This window comes from Empidonax traillii, unplaced genomic scaffold (assembly GCF_003031625.1).
Source record: "Empidonax traillii isolate 1590-97213 ecotype Southwest subspecies unplaced genomic scaffold, ASM303162v1 scaffold946:size445097, whole genome shotgun sequence".
Lineage (NCBI taxonomy): Eukaryota > Metazoa > Chordata > Aves > Passeriformes > Tyrannidae > Empidonax > Empidonax traillii.
This window is the reverse complement of record NW_020956139.1, coordinates 135,466-151,054: the sequence shown is the minus strand read 5'-3', so window position 1 is coordinate 151,054 and position 15,589 is coordinate 135,466. Positions and strand designations below refer to the sequence as shown.

Below are 15,589 nucleotides of genomic sequence, written 5' to 3'. Positions count from 1 at the left end.
ATTTACTGACATACTCAAATGAAAAGACCATGACTGCCTGGGGTTTTTTTGTATTTCCTCAGAACAAAGATGGTAAAGCCTTTAGTCACTTCCCAAGTTATCTCTCCTTCACATTCTGAGCATCCAGAATCCAGATCACAGACCCTCCAGGGATAGATATATGAAACTGAAGAAAGGTATTCTTAAGTAGCAATTGCTCTGAAAGATTTTAAGGGCATAAATATCTGCAGTGAAAATATGTGGCTCAAGAGACCTAGTGCTACTTTTATAGTCTGGAGACTAACATGTTTCTCTGAAAGGAGATTTTAAGAAAGTATTCTTAAAAAAAGAAACTTGTATTAAGTTTCTTTTCTTTAAAGATACAATAAAAATAACTGTTGAAACCAAAATGCTGGACTAGTTAGCCTACTCTGTTAACTTTTATGTCCTAGTGATATTTTAGGAAAACTGTAATCCACTTAGAAACTTAAGGGTAAGTTGGTAAGAATTTATCAGGAAGCATCTTCTGACTAGGCTGTAGCTGAAGACAATTAAAAAAAAAGAAGCCCTTGAGAAGTGCAACTGTTTAATTAAACCAAAAAAGTCTATAATTCAGCACGAAAATACATCCCCTTAAGACAAGAAACAACTTTGTTAAAATCTGAATTTGTAAGGCCCATTTTCTATTACTCCCAAGAGAGAAATAAGAGTTACAAAGATTTCTGATGTCCTGGTATTTCATTAATGAATCCTGTCATGTGGCACAGAGATTCTTCCCTCATGTACAAAAACTAAAGATAGAAGGGAACAAATATTTTTTTCAGTGTATCTTGGGTACACAGTGTTGGTGACTGTAGCGTTGAAGATAGCATACCAGCATCATTTTTTAGGATAGCACGAGTATGCAAAGGCTGTGCAGCTCTTAACTTTATCCGAGTTGTGACTTGATTTTTTTCATATAACTTGAAAAAAAAAATTAATCTTACGTTTTTTTGCTGGTAAAAAAAATTAAAGGATATGTTTACAGAAAGAATTTTATGTCTTGTTTGTTTGAAATTAGTTTCATCTATGCATTGCACCTGCCTATCTGTGCTTTTCTAGCTAAATGACCAACTATGTTTTTGCAATAAAGGAAGTAAATTTTAAGTAACAGTAGAGGAGAACCCATGCTTTGTGTTTTGTAATACGCTTAATATACAGGAAACTGTTTTCACTCTTCATCAAAAGCTTAGTAAAATACAGGTCTTCAAGGACATCTGCAAATTATTCACTGAAAAGTAAAAATGGTTTACAGAATGTAAGATGGAAAATGAAGAGAGTATGTCAAACAGTAGACAACGGCAGGAGGATGTATTGATTAATACTGACAGACTCCCTACAGGAAATCATGTCCCTAACACCAGATTTGCAGGGATTCTCCCCCTTCACAGCGGGTTCTGAAAGCAATTCCTGTTGTTTTTCAATTCAGAACATAGTGAAACACCAGCACAGGCATGCTTCCTCATTCTGGAGAGGTGAACAAACCCCTTTATCCTGTTTTTTAAATGTGAAACTGAGAAGAGGAATGTAAATTTATGTGACCTAATGCATTCAGTTATATTTTATGACTCTTTCTGTGATAATGTACAGGTGATTACTTACCTTAGAGAAAGTAGGTATTTTGTTTTCTTTTTGAATGTGACTCATTATGTGTTTTCTTTTCTCTTCTGACCGATATACCCTTACTTCTTCTTCTCCCTTTGCTGTTCTCCATTCTTCTTGCCTACTGAAAAAAAGAAAACTGAGATGTTAACTCTAAAGGTAATTATTACAACTGAGGGGACCTATACCAAACCAAGGAATAAACATTCAATATTTATAATATTCTTTGAACAGTAGCTCTTCTCTTTACTGTTAGCCTATGGCTTCCAAATTAGCTTTTATGAACTAAGTAAGATTTCCATCTTATTTCACTAACTAGAGTAGTTTATATTTGACTGTGGCAAGTAGGTTTTTCATTACTCATTGAAGTATTCGTCACAAGAGTTAATTACTGAACAAATCAAGTTCCAGTTTGGAAATTTACCTCAGGCGCCTGATAGATTAGGTCAGTATTCCAGACATAAAATGCCATATAATGACAAGAATAAAAGGAGTTAAAACATGTCATCTTATGCTACAAGTCAGAAAATATTGAGGCAATTAGATTCCATTGCCTCTGTCATTCATTAAGTGGTCAATTTTTATTCCCAATCCTTCTAGAATTCCAAGATTTTTCTAGTGTTACGCAAACAAGTAAGTTCAAACTGAAACTGATTTTATGAGACTATTTTATGAGAATTTTGAGAAATTTCTCAAAAAATTATTGAGAAATTTGAGACAACAAAATAAAAAAACAATCCCTTCACAAATGGTTCTCTGATGATGTGAATTTCAAAACTGTCCAATTGAATTAGGTTCACCAAACTAAAATTCTCTGCAACCTTGGCCTATGTTTACCTGGCCACACCAGAAGATAGTTCAGGCACTACAACCCTGCGACTCCAAGCCACAAGGTCCCGCTCAGTGGCTATTTCACTTCTTGGTGCATTGCTGTGCATCTGACGCACACCTTCAATCTGTCCGCTACGTCTTAATCCTATATTTGGTGGTGAATGTACTTCTGAGGTAGAACTTACAGATCCTAAAAAAAAAAAATCAAAAAGCAACAGTTGTACTTGATCTGAAATTCTTAGGGTAGCATTTTAAAGAAAATCTCAGAATAAAAGGGAAAAAAAAAATTTTACTTGATCTATTACTTTGAAAGAAATTGTATTAACTCAATATAACTATTTCAGCAGTTTCTATAGTCACGACTACACACACATAAACAGCTACTGGGCTGCAGCACTCTGTTTAAAAATTCACATTGAAAAGGAGCAGATGTATCACCAATCTGAAGTGAACCAAATGTTTGCTTTTCTTTAAAAATGCTTTTGAAACATTTATGAAAAGCTGGCTATCGCTACTGCACTCTAGATCTGTATTATAAAACAGTGAGCTATCTCACTTGAATCAGTGTGTTCCTTAAACAGTCTCCTACCTAAAAAAACATGAAGCCACAATACTGGAAATTAGGAATCAAGCTGTAAAATTTACAGACGAAAAAATTCAAATGGTCAAGAGGTTAAAAATAACCAAACCAATCAAATCCAAAACAAAACCATGCACATCTGCAAGAGCTTTCAAGCACCTACAGAGTAGCAAAATTTAAACATTTTCCATATCCTTCCCCACACAAGCTATTCTTGCTTACTCTAGTGGGTTGCTAACCATGATTTTTTAAGTGTTGAAAACTATTGTGTCCTCTAGTGCAAAACACTGAAACATGGAACAGTTCTGGAGAAAGATAAGCAGCTCCTTCCAGTTTTCTCCCTCCTGCGTCCTTATTTGAGAGAAGTCAGATTTTAAACAAGTAGATGGCCAATTCCAGATTAAGCAGACTAGTTACTTCTAAGGGAATACAGCTGCTGCAATTCCCTGAGTGAGCAGAAAATAGCAAAGATAAATTTATAATGCTAAGAATCCCAAGTTTTTGCAGAAAGGTAAAAAAACCATGGGAAAGCTCTATTATTTACTACAGCTCCATACCTCCTCTCTAGTAGTTTACCAAAGGGCATAAATCATGCACAATAATGGGATTTATGTTTTCTAACATTCAGTCTCAACACCCATCCCCCAGTGATCTACCTCTGTTTATCCGGCTGGTACTACTGGTTCCAGCCTCCCCAGAACGTCTCTGGTCCTGCTCTTGCTGAAGTCTTTGAATCATGCTATCCAACGGACTAACTTCTTGATTTGCTTGCTGACTAAGAACTTGATTCAATCCTGTGAAGTAAAATATACAGGAGAACAACATATAAATGTTAATTTGAAGAACCAAATGCTACAGATGGCTCATTTAAGTTCTAGCTTCGCAAGTTAAAAGTAAATTATCACATGTGTAAGTATAGGCTAATGCTTATTTTTCTAACAGTCATTTTTTAAAAACAGCTTTTTTCTTAATATAATATTTGAGAGTATTATATTTCCTGGAGCAGGGTAAAGATGACCACACATGATTCCTAATAAAACTTTAAATTTGATCAAGTGCCAGCAAGCCACAGAAGCTTAATACAACTGTTGTTTGTCAGCTAAGTCAATGTAAATCGTTCAAATCCGAGATTAGACTGCCTCAAATGCATTATAAAACACTTTATAAGCTTGAATGAAAGAACTACATCAAGAAGGTCTAACTGAATTAGAAAACAATTATCTATACTGTATAACACCAAGCAGTAAAAATGTTTGATTGAGCTCCACATAGGCATAATGACCACACAGAATAAGTAATGTTAATTTTCTTTGGTAGGTAAAACAGCCAAGAAACCTCCTTTTGGGTAGATCTCTTGAATGGAACACGGGAAACAGTTCTCACAGAAGTGATTACAAGGTGATAACACTGTTTCTGTGCAGAAAGCAAAATACACGCCATGTAAGCATAAACAACACAAAAGCTGTTTTCATATTCACAATGGTCACAAAAAACAGAGAAGAATGAAGAAAAAGAGACAAGGGTTACAGTACTCATTCAAAAAGGAAGTCAAGACACCTCCACACAGAATAATGAGATAGTCGAATGGAGTGGTGGGAAGCTCTAGTTAAGAGAAGCAGAACTTGCAAAACTTTGTAATGAGGGATAACACTGTTCAAAGAAACCAGCTAAAGAAGTTATTTTTCTAGCATGATTCCAAAGAAATATCACAGTATAAACTGCACTTTGCAAGATCAAAGACTAGATACAGTAACTGTGCTATGAAACGAAGAGCTTTGATTATGTGGCTGCACAGAAGTAGCTATCTCATAACCTTACGCAGAAAAAAACATAAATATTCAAGATAGTGCTCTCAGGCTTTCAAGGTTATTGAAGTCAACTTCTGTAAAGCAGCAGAACCTTGGAATCACGGAATGAGCTCTGGTATAACCACAGCTGGATGTTTTCTGACTCATGTAGTGAAACAGAATAATTTGTTGATCTTGTGACCAGACATAATGTCTGCTGAGAACAATGGGAAATACTACTAATAACCCAAGAATGATCTTAAATAAGGAAACTGCTACCTAAACAAAAGGAATGTTTTTATGGATCTAGCTGTGAGACTATGCCTTAGCAAGGAACAGCAAGCGGTTTCTTTTTAAATTAAATAACCAAGACACTGGTATACATTTGATATTTTCAAAACATTTGGTTTAGAAGAGCTTCATGTACATCTAAGCAATAAAAAGAGCATGACTATCTGAATTCCCCCTACTCTTAAAATCCCTTATAAAAAACTTGACAAGAAATAAATGGTCAGTGTTCTAACTGCGATCCATCAAATCCCTCAACAAATCTTCAGAAAGAAAAGGAGCTTCCTTAGTAAAAGGGAACATATACAATATATAAACAGTTTACCTCTGCTTTAGGCTCAATATATTGTCACGGAACTGTAAAGAGGTAGAAAAAAGCCTTGTGTCTCCCAGTAATCTCTTTGTCAAAATGGTTGATGAATTCCTGCTATTAAAAAAATGCTATGGACATCACCTTCCTATAGGCACTCATGTATCACGCAGACACACCATTAAATTTAATTTTGTTGGATCTATGTGCAGAGTGACTTGTTTCATGATATTATATTGGAGAATATGCCTGGGACATTTTCACATTTGGAGAATTTCACAATGCAGTGGATCCATGCTGTAGCTGTAACAATTAAGTCGCACCCTTCCCAAGAAATCAAATTTAGTTTCAAAGCCACTAGCTTAAAAGTTAGTGATAAAACATGGCATACATTCACCAGAAGGGATTTTTTTCTTTCTTACAGTTGCTTCTCAAGTAGCATTTCTCCCTGTAATTTTGGAGGAAATATAAAAATCCTCCTTAGAATTATTTACGTATTCAGTGGCTTATAATCCCGAGGTCTACAAATAAGGATTAAGAGATATTTTGGCAAACACACTCTCAGTTACTCTTCCTGGAATCTCTGACACATCACAGGCTTAAGTATCATATATATGTAAACCATTATTTAGCAGCATGTATTAGTCAGCTTTCACACATTTTTAAGAATATCCAAATAGTTTTAAGGAACTTCCTTGATTTTGTATTCTTATCAAGGCTTCAGAGTTCTCTAATAAAACCACCAAAGCTTTAAGATGTCTGTCTGACTCTCTTAAGACTGTCTCTAGCTAAAGAGGAAGAGCATTTGTTTCAGGTGTCTTCTCATTTTCCTCTTCTTGTAGGTGTTACCTTTTCCAGCTTATCTGTGGAAGATCAGTCTACTTCCTAGGTTTTCTAGGAATGCTCATCCAAAGAGATAACTGAAAGCTCACTCAGCATCATACATTGTTCCAGGAATGAAATGAGCTCTAAGCTAATTGGTGTTCTAGCTTCAACTAATGCCAACTTGATCAATGACAATAATGTAAGTAAAATTGTGACGAGCAATCAGTGCCACAGACATCGCAATTCTCCCACACTACATGAACTACTACGCCCAGCAATTAAGGAAAAGGACAAAGTAAAAGCATAGAACACCTGGAGGTAGACTATTGTTTAGTGAAGTGAAATTTTCCATACCTGAAGATGTCACTCCCATCTGAGGAATAAGCTGTTCCTCCCTGCAGTTTTCCCGACCAGGAACTAGTCTTTGATACCTTGCAGGATGAGGGTTGCCATCCACATCAACCAAAAATGGGGGAGGCATAAGGTGAGGAGCCTGCTGTGTCTGTTCATCCAGGACAAAGTTGTTGGCATCACGGATAAGGGGCCGATAATCACTATGAAAGAACATCTGATCTGCTATCTGTAAACAAAGTCATTTTGTAATTTTTTTTTTAAGAACCTATTAAAAAAACATACAGAAGATAACTGCCAAAAGTATTTTTAACAATGACACTTGTGGTTACTTTTGCAAAAACAGGCTTATAAGCTGATCTGTTTATTTCAGTTTAAAGGGACAAATTTAATGACTCCATTACTGTTTTGTTGCTCAATATGCCTTTTCTATTTTAGACTGCAAAGAGAATAATCCACATGTTTGATGGTGGGAAGCATTTAAAGAATAGGGGGATGGGGCAGTATTTAACTACTTGAAGACATCTGTACCGAACACAGTATGGATATATTAGTTTTATAAATTTTCTTCTATAGTCTGAATATATATTCTGATAATAAAAAATTGTGTCAGAGACTTATGAGCTATGGTGCAGGAAGAAGAAAAATAGGAATAATATTTATTATATCAGGGCATTGCCAAATATTTTAATACCAGCAAAACATATATATCCCTATTACAATGCTAGATATCTGAAAAAGTTTCAATAGATAAAATAAAAAAGTTGAGATAAAATGGAACTTTTCAGGTTCAAAGTTTTCTTTTTTATTTCAGTCTGCCTGGCTCATAATTTATTATAGATGACTTTTCACAGACCCTCAAGACTGAGGAATTCTTTTGTCCAAATAGTATGTAAAAAAGGTTTAAGCTCCACCCTTTGCTGGCACATGTATCTCAGTATTGTATAATCAGAAAGATACTGAACCACAAGAAGAAAAAGTGAACTGAAGAAAAGCTGATGTGTTTACTACACATCCCAACAATACCCAATGGCAAGCAAACCCCGTGGCAGCTCATGTACTCAGTTTATTGACTCAATGCAGAGAGAACTAAAAAGAAAAAAAATCTTGTCTTTTGAGCATAGACAGAGGAATGCCTACAATGAACATACTCTGATTTCTGAAGAGCATGCTCTAACATAACCAATCCATGACACAGTTTCCAGTAACCTGTTATGCAGAAATCAGTAAGGCAGAGGTTATAGCAGACACTCAGAGGTCTGGTCTCTCAGTAACAAAGGTCTCTGGTCCTGAATGTGAGAAGATGACAGACATTTGTCAATTCAGAAAGTACCTACATGTATCCACATGAGGTGGATTAAAAAAAAAAACAAAAAAACATAGGAATCACGGGATCTAGACTTTGGAAAAACAACAACAGGTAGAAATTGGAAAGATATATAGAAACATGCAATGGAAAAGAATTTACTTCAGGGATTCAAAAGGTTACCCTTTCAAAATACACATGGACGATGTGATCTCTCACTGTAGTAAGAAGCCCTGACTAGATGAAATCTTGTTGCCAGGTTTTTTGTTAACAGAGGCTAAATGAGAAAGATACAAGTGCCTTTATGTGTCTGATTGATAGAATTGAGGCCTGCTTAACACCCTCTTTCCTTCAACTCACAATAGTTCAATATGATCGGGACAGGGATCCTCTAGGAGGACTTACAATTTCTCCTAAAATCATAGCAATAGAGTACCCAATACTTACATCCAGTATAAGTTTTCCTATTAAGTACGTCCCACACTGAGAAAGAAGAGATTCCAATGGCAAGGTCATACAAACTGAGTTTTAGTACGTTGTGATTTGGTTGTACAGTGTTGTCTGCATCCCAGGTTTTGCAAGCAAAGGGAAGATCTGGTGTAAGATCATGAAAGACATCTTTGCGATTACTCTGTGTACTCTGTACTGAGATCAGGTATAGTAGAACAACAATTTTCTACTCCATGAGATAACAGTGATATTTCTTTGAGAACCTGGGCTCAGGCCTACTCTCAAGTGGAACGTCCCTACTGGAATCCAGGGCAATAATCTTATCCTGAGAAAAATCAGCAGACAAACAGTCGAAGCACTAACAATCAGACTTATTTCTTTATATACTATTAGAGATCAAATTCATGACAATAAGATGCTAGCACATCACCATTTGCACATGAGTTCTCTGTACATTTGATTTCACAAAGCCAGCTTGGGTATGAGCACAAAAGCTTTGCACAAGGTCTGAGCTCTACGGATAGATTCTTATCCAGAAACTACACTACACATTCAGAATGCTCAGTTTCTCCAAATGGGCACAGTTATACAGAGAGGTTTTCCCCACTACCACACCAATCCACCAGACACGAACTGTCAACTTGCAACAAAGTACTGTGGTTTGGGCAGTCTACAGGAATAAAAGCCTTAGAAAGCTCAGAGATCAAGCTCCCAAGAAAAGTGGACACTGCACCAGGCCTGCCAGAGTTCAAGAAGCATTTGGACAACACCCTCAAGCACATATGTGATTCTTGGGGCTGTCCTTCGCATAGTCAGAAGTTGGACCTTCTAACTTAAAATAGTTTATGATTTAAAATCAACAAAATGGTACCGTACACTTTAGGACTGCTAGGCATTCCTGGACAGGTTTCTACCTAAGCAAGAACTTCTGAACTTTAACATGCCCTGTTGGCAGTGAACTCAGCCCAACTCTGGTTATCTTCACACACTCAGAAATTTCAGCTGAGATTGGCTCAAGGGACCCCAAACAAGAAGCAAAGGTATTCTCTTTCTTTTCCCCACAATAGAATTACTTGACCAAGACACATATCAAAAAACCAACCAAAAACCAACCAACCAAAAACCACCCCATTCACTTTCATCATGGCCAAGAGCACACTGTAGAGGAAAAAAAGAATCAATATTGGTTTCAGTCAACTAGGAAACACAGATACTATCTGAATATAACATGAAAAAACATACATGTACAAAACCAAGAGCTTGTTCTTTCAGCAGAGATAACACTATTTTGGCTATAATCACTGTCCTGAGCAAATGCAGGAATACAGAACAGGTTACCACACTCCCTTCTTCTGTAAAATTAATTTTCCAGGACAGATGGAAAACACTTCAAGGTCAAAAAAACACAGATCCTACCAGATCATATTCTGACAAGATGTCTGAAACTCCCCCAAGTATCTGAGGGGAGGAAGACACAAAAAACCCAGTTATCTTCAGCACCTACCTACGTTTAGTTACACTTTCCCATAAACTGGGTCAGACAAAAACAAAAAAGGTGATGGAACCCCACAAGGAAGAGATTAGAAATGTATAAGCTGAGTTTTCTGTCAGTGGAAGACTAAGATTAAAAAGGTAACAAATGGAAGTCCTATTTCCTCCCATTTTATTATGATCAGGAATGGGAATGCCAAGATTACCACTGGCACAGCAAGAGCTGTGGAGGATCATTTTAAATCATCCACTAAGTGAAAAATTTTAAACAGTTTTTTCTCAGAGGCTGCAGCAAAAACCCCAAGAGAACAAAGGATCTGTAGAATTCAAGCAGGAAAAAGCAATCGTATTCATTTTTCAAACAGATTTAATCTCTCACAGGTAAATTCTCCTATAGCAGTATAAAGGAAAATCCTGATCTATCACAGCAAAGACAAAAAAGACTCTCAGCTTCATTTCACGTCCAGCATTTCTGAGTATAAGAGGACTATATACTTCCAGGACAATTGGAGAGAAAAAGAAACCGGAAACAATCCATGGACACAGTGAGAAAAATGTTTCTATTACAACAGGCTTTAAAGTTTGGAACAGTAAGAACTCTAAAAGAAAATTTTTTGATAATCCTGAATTTCCTTGCTTATAGTGCCTCTACTCACTTGTTCTATTTGGAATAGAAGGGGAAATGCACAGCTAGTAATAATTGAGGATAGCAACAGCAGCCTAATACTGAGGACTTCATACCAGAGTGCAGAGACAAGGAGAAAAAATAAATCCCCAATAAGCAAATGGTTCAGTAAGAGTACAGAAAGAAATGCAGCTTACATGACAAAGACTGAAATTCCTTTTGCTCTCCTTCCTTCAGGCCCCCCTCCACTGCTGTTTGCCAAAATGCTTTCAAAGCTAGACTGAGTTCAAAGATCCAGAAAACAGTACTTCAACAACAACATTGTATCAGCTACCAGAAGCAGAAATGAAAATCCTGGAGCGAATAGGTCTGTTTAAGTCTTAGAAAGAGGGAGAAAGGGCACACTTCATTTCTTCCCTGGGTGGTAAAAGAAGAACTAGAACCTCATGGGTGCTCCAAACTAGGTAACCTGTATGGTTCATAGGGCATGTTCATTTTTCACAGAGGAAAAAAACAAACAAACCACCACGTATCTTTTACAGTCATGAGGGTCTGTGGCAAGACACCCACATTTTGAATACACAATGCAGATTATGACATCTGAGTAAAGATATAATATTTTAATCACATTAATGATGGAAAATTGCTGTGTAAGCACAAAGGCATCCATGACAGTACTTCAATAACAAACATAAAACTGCATCATTAGAACATATAGTACATTTTTCGTAAATAATTCTCTTCCAGGCTATGCAGTGTTTAAATACAGATAGCAGGAATTAGTTCTATTACACACCCACACCCTTTTTTTTGTCTTGGTTCGAAACCAGAAGAGTATTTAAAGCAAAATGTTTAACTATTATCAGTTCCACAGCAGTTTATTCACATTATCCATGTGGACCCCCATTAGTAGATATTTGTAACCTTGTTACACACACAATGACTGGTTAATTTTTTTTTTTTTTTTTAAGTTAATATTATTTTTAACTTCCCATGTAAACAGTAGCTTAATGGCATGTTTCCATAATTTAAAAAAAGACAGTGAAAGAAAGCTCAGTGTCAACAGGAATTGAAAACATCCCATATTAATGGCTCAAAATTGTCTTAAGATACACCCTCTCGAAATGAAGCTCTGAAGAAAAGTTTGCATCAATGCATTCAACAGAGATAAACATTTTGATTTTCATTTTGCACTGTACCTTGTCATATTTGCTACTGGAACCAAAGCCAAAAATCAGAAGGTGACCGTGAGAATCAGTACATGCAAAATGCTGTCCATCAGGAGAGCACTTGCAGTCAAAAACTGCACCATGTCCTTGTCCTTCAATCTGAAATACATCAACATAAAAAATAATTATTATAAATAAATAATTTTCAATTATGATTCACAAAACTGCGGTGCTGACGTTGAAATTTCTTATAAAATCTGTGCAACAGTATACTGCTACTTTAAAACAAAGCTCACTTTTTTTTAGCTATTCACTTTTCAGTGAATTTTGTAATGCTCATGAAAGATGCCAAATTGATAGCAGTAGAAACTGACAGACTTTATCCACAAAGCAGGCACAGTATAGGAAGTGAAAATAAAAGCTTCCCCTTGAATGTCCTGCTAATTGAGCCTAACCAGAGAGCTGGGTCCAGTTCAGGGCTTAGTCACTACACCCTTTCCATCCTCTGCCTCTTTGCTAAGCTAGCCCAGTAGCATTGGTTGTTGCGGTGTTTCAGAACACCTGACCCCTAGAAAACGCACTGACATAGACAACCCACATTACACAACTTAGCAACTGCCTGTTTCTGTAATTCCTACTCCTAATTTACTGGAGTGGGGAAGGAGTAGATTTGTGTAAAAACTCCACTTTTTTAAAGGAGAACTGCAAAGATTTTAAAAAAGGAATTTTTACCTGATACTCATTTTCTGTTTTCCAGTTCCATTAAGCCAGAACAAATGGGTTTTTGTTTTTCCCTGCAACCTGTCAATCAAGCAGAGGTGACCAATCACCACTCTGAATTTTCACGTCTTCAGCACCTCTTCAGAAAGCCCCTTTCTATTCTCCCCAGCAAGGCACTTTTGCAGTTTCTTTAAAGAGACACCAAACAAAATTCTTCCCCTAACTGTGGCAGGCCTATATACTGCCAGAAAAAAAAAAGAAAAAAAAGGAAAAAAAAAAGGAAGGAGAAAAAAAAAAAAAGAAAAAAAATAACAGTATTCAGCCTGCAGACAGTAACACTATGTACTTCTGCAGCACCAGAGGCCACTGGCATTATTTTTTAAGTTAACAAATTAAGCCTCGAAAAACCTGTGAGGTAGATACTGTTCTCTCTTACAGGCTGAGACAAGGACAAGAATTCTAAATCCTTTCCCCATGGTCTTACAACACACCCACACCCCTGCACATCCCCCAGTGACAGAGGCTGCTACACCTATTACCAGTGCTTTCAGGTGTTTGATAAAGGTCTTTTTTACTACGAATAATTTCCCTAAAAGTCAAATGAGTTTCTGAATTAGCAAAAGAGAAACATAAACCAATGTAAGTTTCATGTCCTCTTTTGCCCCTTATTCCAGAAGAAACGAACAGAAGTATCTTATAGAAAGAGATGGAAAACAAAAAGAGAGCTCCGAGCAAGTGACACTAAGTATGTCAATATAACAATCAAGTATGCAGAATTTAATTTAGCTAAGCAAGATCCAACTACCACAACAAAGTTACAACTTTGTGCTGCTTTTTGCATATAGAAAGTTCATTGTATTAAAGGGAGACAGTTGGTGAAGGCAGGTGGAAAGCAGAAGGAATTTCAGCACAAGAATAAGCTTTGCAGAAATATAGTAAAAAATTGGAAAAGAGGTATTTTATACATAGAGATTTCTGTTTCCTTTCCCTTCCTCCAACAAAGGAAACATCAAACTGTCAAGCTTCCTAACGTTCAAGTCCTACTTAAACAAAATTTCAGGGTTCTCCTGGAGCTTAGGTTTTGAAGACTTTTTGTTTTCCAAGGACAACAAGGCATGTTGTGGGAAGAACTATTTGCTAATCATGGTGAGGGGGAAAATGAGAAATAGAAGAAAAAAAATTCAACTATTAAGATGATGGGTTTTTTTAATCCTTTCCATCAAGAAAGAGTTTGAATGGACCATTTTCAAGAATGGGGATTAGAGTGTTAGTTGGAAAATATTCCCTTCTGATGTATACGAAAAGAATAGAGTTCTACTATTTAGGGACAAGTACAGTACAAATAGTTTTACTCTAAATGTGTCCAGAATCTGTTTTTAAAAGTGCTTTTGGAAAGGGCAACTGTAAGACCTTTAAGTACAATCCTTCAGGTCTGAAGAACAAATACTTGGAAATAAAGATCGTTATAAGAACAAAAATTATTGTTGAGGATAACTGTCCAAGATATAATTACTCTTATAAATTAAAAACAAAGCCTACCAGAGTGTGTTACTCAGTAGAATTTTTTTTTAAACAAAACTATTTGGGGATTAATAAATCACACCTTACAATGGAATTTCTTCAATAATAAAGCTAAAACAAAGGAGCTAGTCATTTGGAACAGAAATTAAATGTTAAGTTGCAAGAAGGGAAGTTGTAGTAAATCAGTGAAGCTGTTACTTCAGCAAGCTAGATAAAGAACTTCATCAAGAAGGAAGCTGCCTTCCCCACCACATCCCTTTTAAATCAAAGATGCAAGAGCTACATGAAGACTGCATCCCAAAGAAAATGTTTATTGCATCCACAACCTTACCCTGCCAAATATGAGGATTCAGTGGTGAAGGGAAGAGACTGTTCACAAGAACAAAAAAAGCAGTGATTAACTGAGAGCTGTCACAGAATCATAAAATGGTTTGGATTGGAAGAGACCTTAAAGATCACCTAGTTCCAAACTCCTGCCATGGGCAGAGGCACCTTTGCTCAGAGCCCCATCAGCCCCGCCTTGGACACTTCCACAGATGAAGAGTCCATAACTTCACTGGGCAATCTGTTCCAGTGCTTCAGCAAAGGCTGTGTTCCAACAAAGGGCTGGGAAGAGTGAAGATGTTAAGACACTGATGGTAGCAAAACAAGTAGCATGGATTCTTCAGCCAAAAACAGGGAAGAACCAGTGATGCTACACAATGAGGACTAAGAAAAAATTACTACTAATTTTTAGTCTTAGCTCCAAGAATTAAGAGTCCAATCTGCCCATATTTTCAATAGCTAGGAAACAAGAGAACATTGGTACATCCTGAAGGGAGGAATGATGATGAAAGAAGAGAATGAAAAAGGGATGACTCTTTTCCTCTCAGTTTTAAGGAGAGCTATTGTTTGCCCCAAACCAGGGAGAACAGAGCTGTCAAACTTGTACACAAAGAAATGCCTTAGATGCATAAAAATTATTTGTTGTAGGAAAACAGAACAGTACCACCTACAGTGCACTGTGCAGAGCAAACTCAATAATAAGCCTTTCTGAACTGTTATCAACAGATAGTATGAAACACCCAAAACCCAGTTTTCAAGTAAAAGACATGAAGGGGAAAAAAGAAAAAAATCAAGTAAAATGAAAATTAATCAAGAGTAGAGAGTGCCAGAGAAACTTAACAGACTTTCTTTAGTAACGTAACTATTTAATGCCAAGAAAATATAATTCATCCAACCTAGCTAGATTTCAAAGCCATAATAAGGTACTGAAAACTTGGCTTAAGTGGAGCAGGTTGTGATCAGTAGGAGAAATGCAGAGTAGGTAAACTTTCTAAGGAAAGGATAACAGTTACTGATTTTTAAAGACACACAGAGTCAAAAGGATGCTATCACGGAAGTTTCTCAAGTCAGGCCTCTCCGTCATTGACTCTAGAAAAAATAAGAGCCCTTCGATGTAATGAACATCAGGAAATAATCCAGTGAGAACAGATTTGAGGCAGCACAGATCATATCAACTGAAGCAATTAAAAGCCAACAGGACAAAATGCAAAAGGTCATGAAATTAGTAAGATTATTAGAAATAACTTACTAGCACACTTTAATGAAACTCAGTCTACATACAGTCACACTATGCATTTCTATCATGTCTCCCAACACAAGTCATCAACACTGTTTTAAAAAAAATCAGTGACCTAAGCCTCTACCCTGAGGTAGAATCATCCTTCATGTTA

The 15,589-nt window shown here is 36.5% G+C and overlaps 1 protein-coding gene across 2 annotated transcripts in view; it reads right to left on the bottom strand.

Annotated features, from left to right (window-relative positions):
- PHIP (pleckstrin homology domain interacting protein) overlaps nucleotides 1-15,589 on the bottom strand; it is a 105,370-nt gene that overhangs the window by 37,852 nt on the left and 51,929 nt on the right. Inside the window, exons 16-20 of one of the 2 annotated variants that reach the window (XM_027903239.1) lie at nucleotides 11,664-11,792; nucleotides 6,596-6,821; nucleotides 3,688-3,825; nucleotides 2,458-2,641; nucleotides 1,621-1,741 (exon numbers count right to left, since the gene is read on the bottom strand). In XM_027903239.1, coding sequence (XP_027759040.1) covers nucleotides 1,621-1,741; nucleotides 2,458-2,641; nucleotides 3,688-3,825; nucleotides 6,596-6,821; nucleotides 11,664-11,792 — 798 coding nt within the window. Of the gene's footprint in view, nucleotides 1-1,620; nucleotides 1,745-2,457; nucleotides 2,642-3,687; nucleotides 3,826-6,595; nucleotides 6,822-11,663; nucleotides 11,793-15,589 lie in introns of both variants that reach the window. The other variant, XM_027903238.1, reaches the window with a different exon arrangement.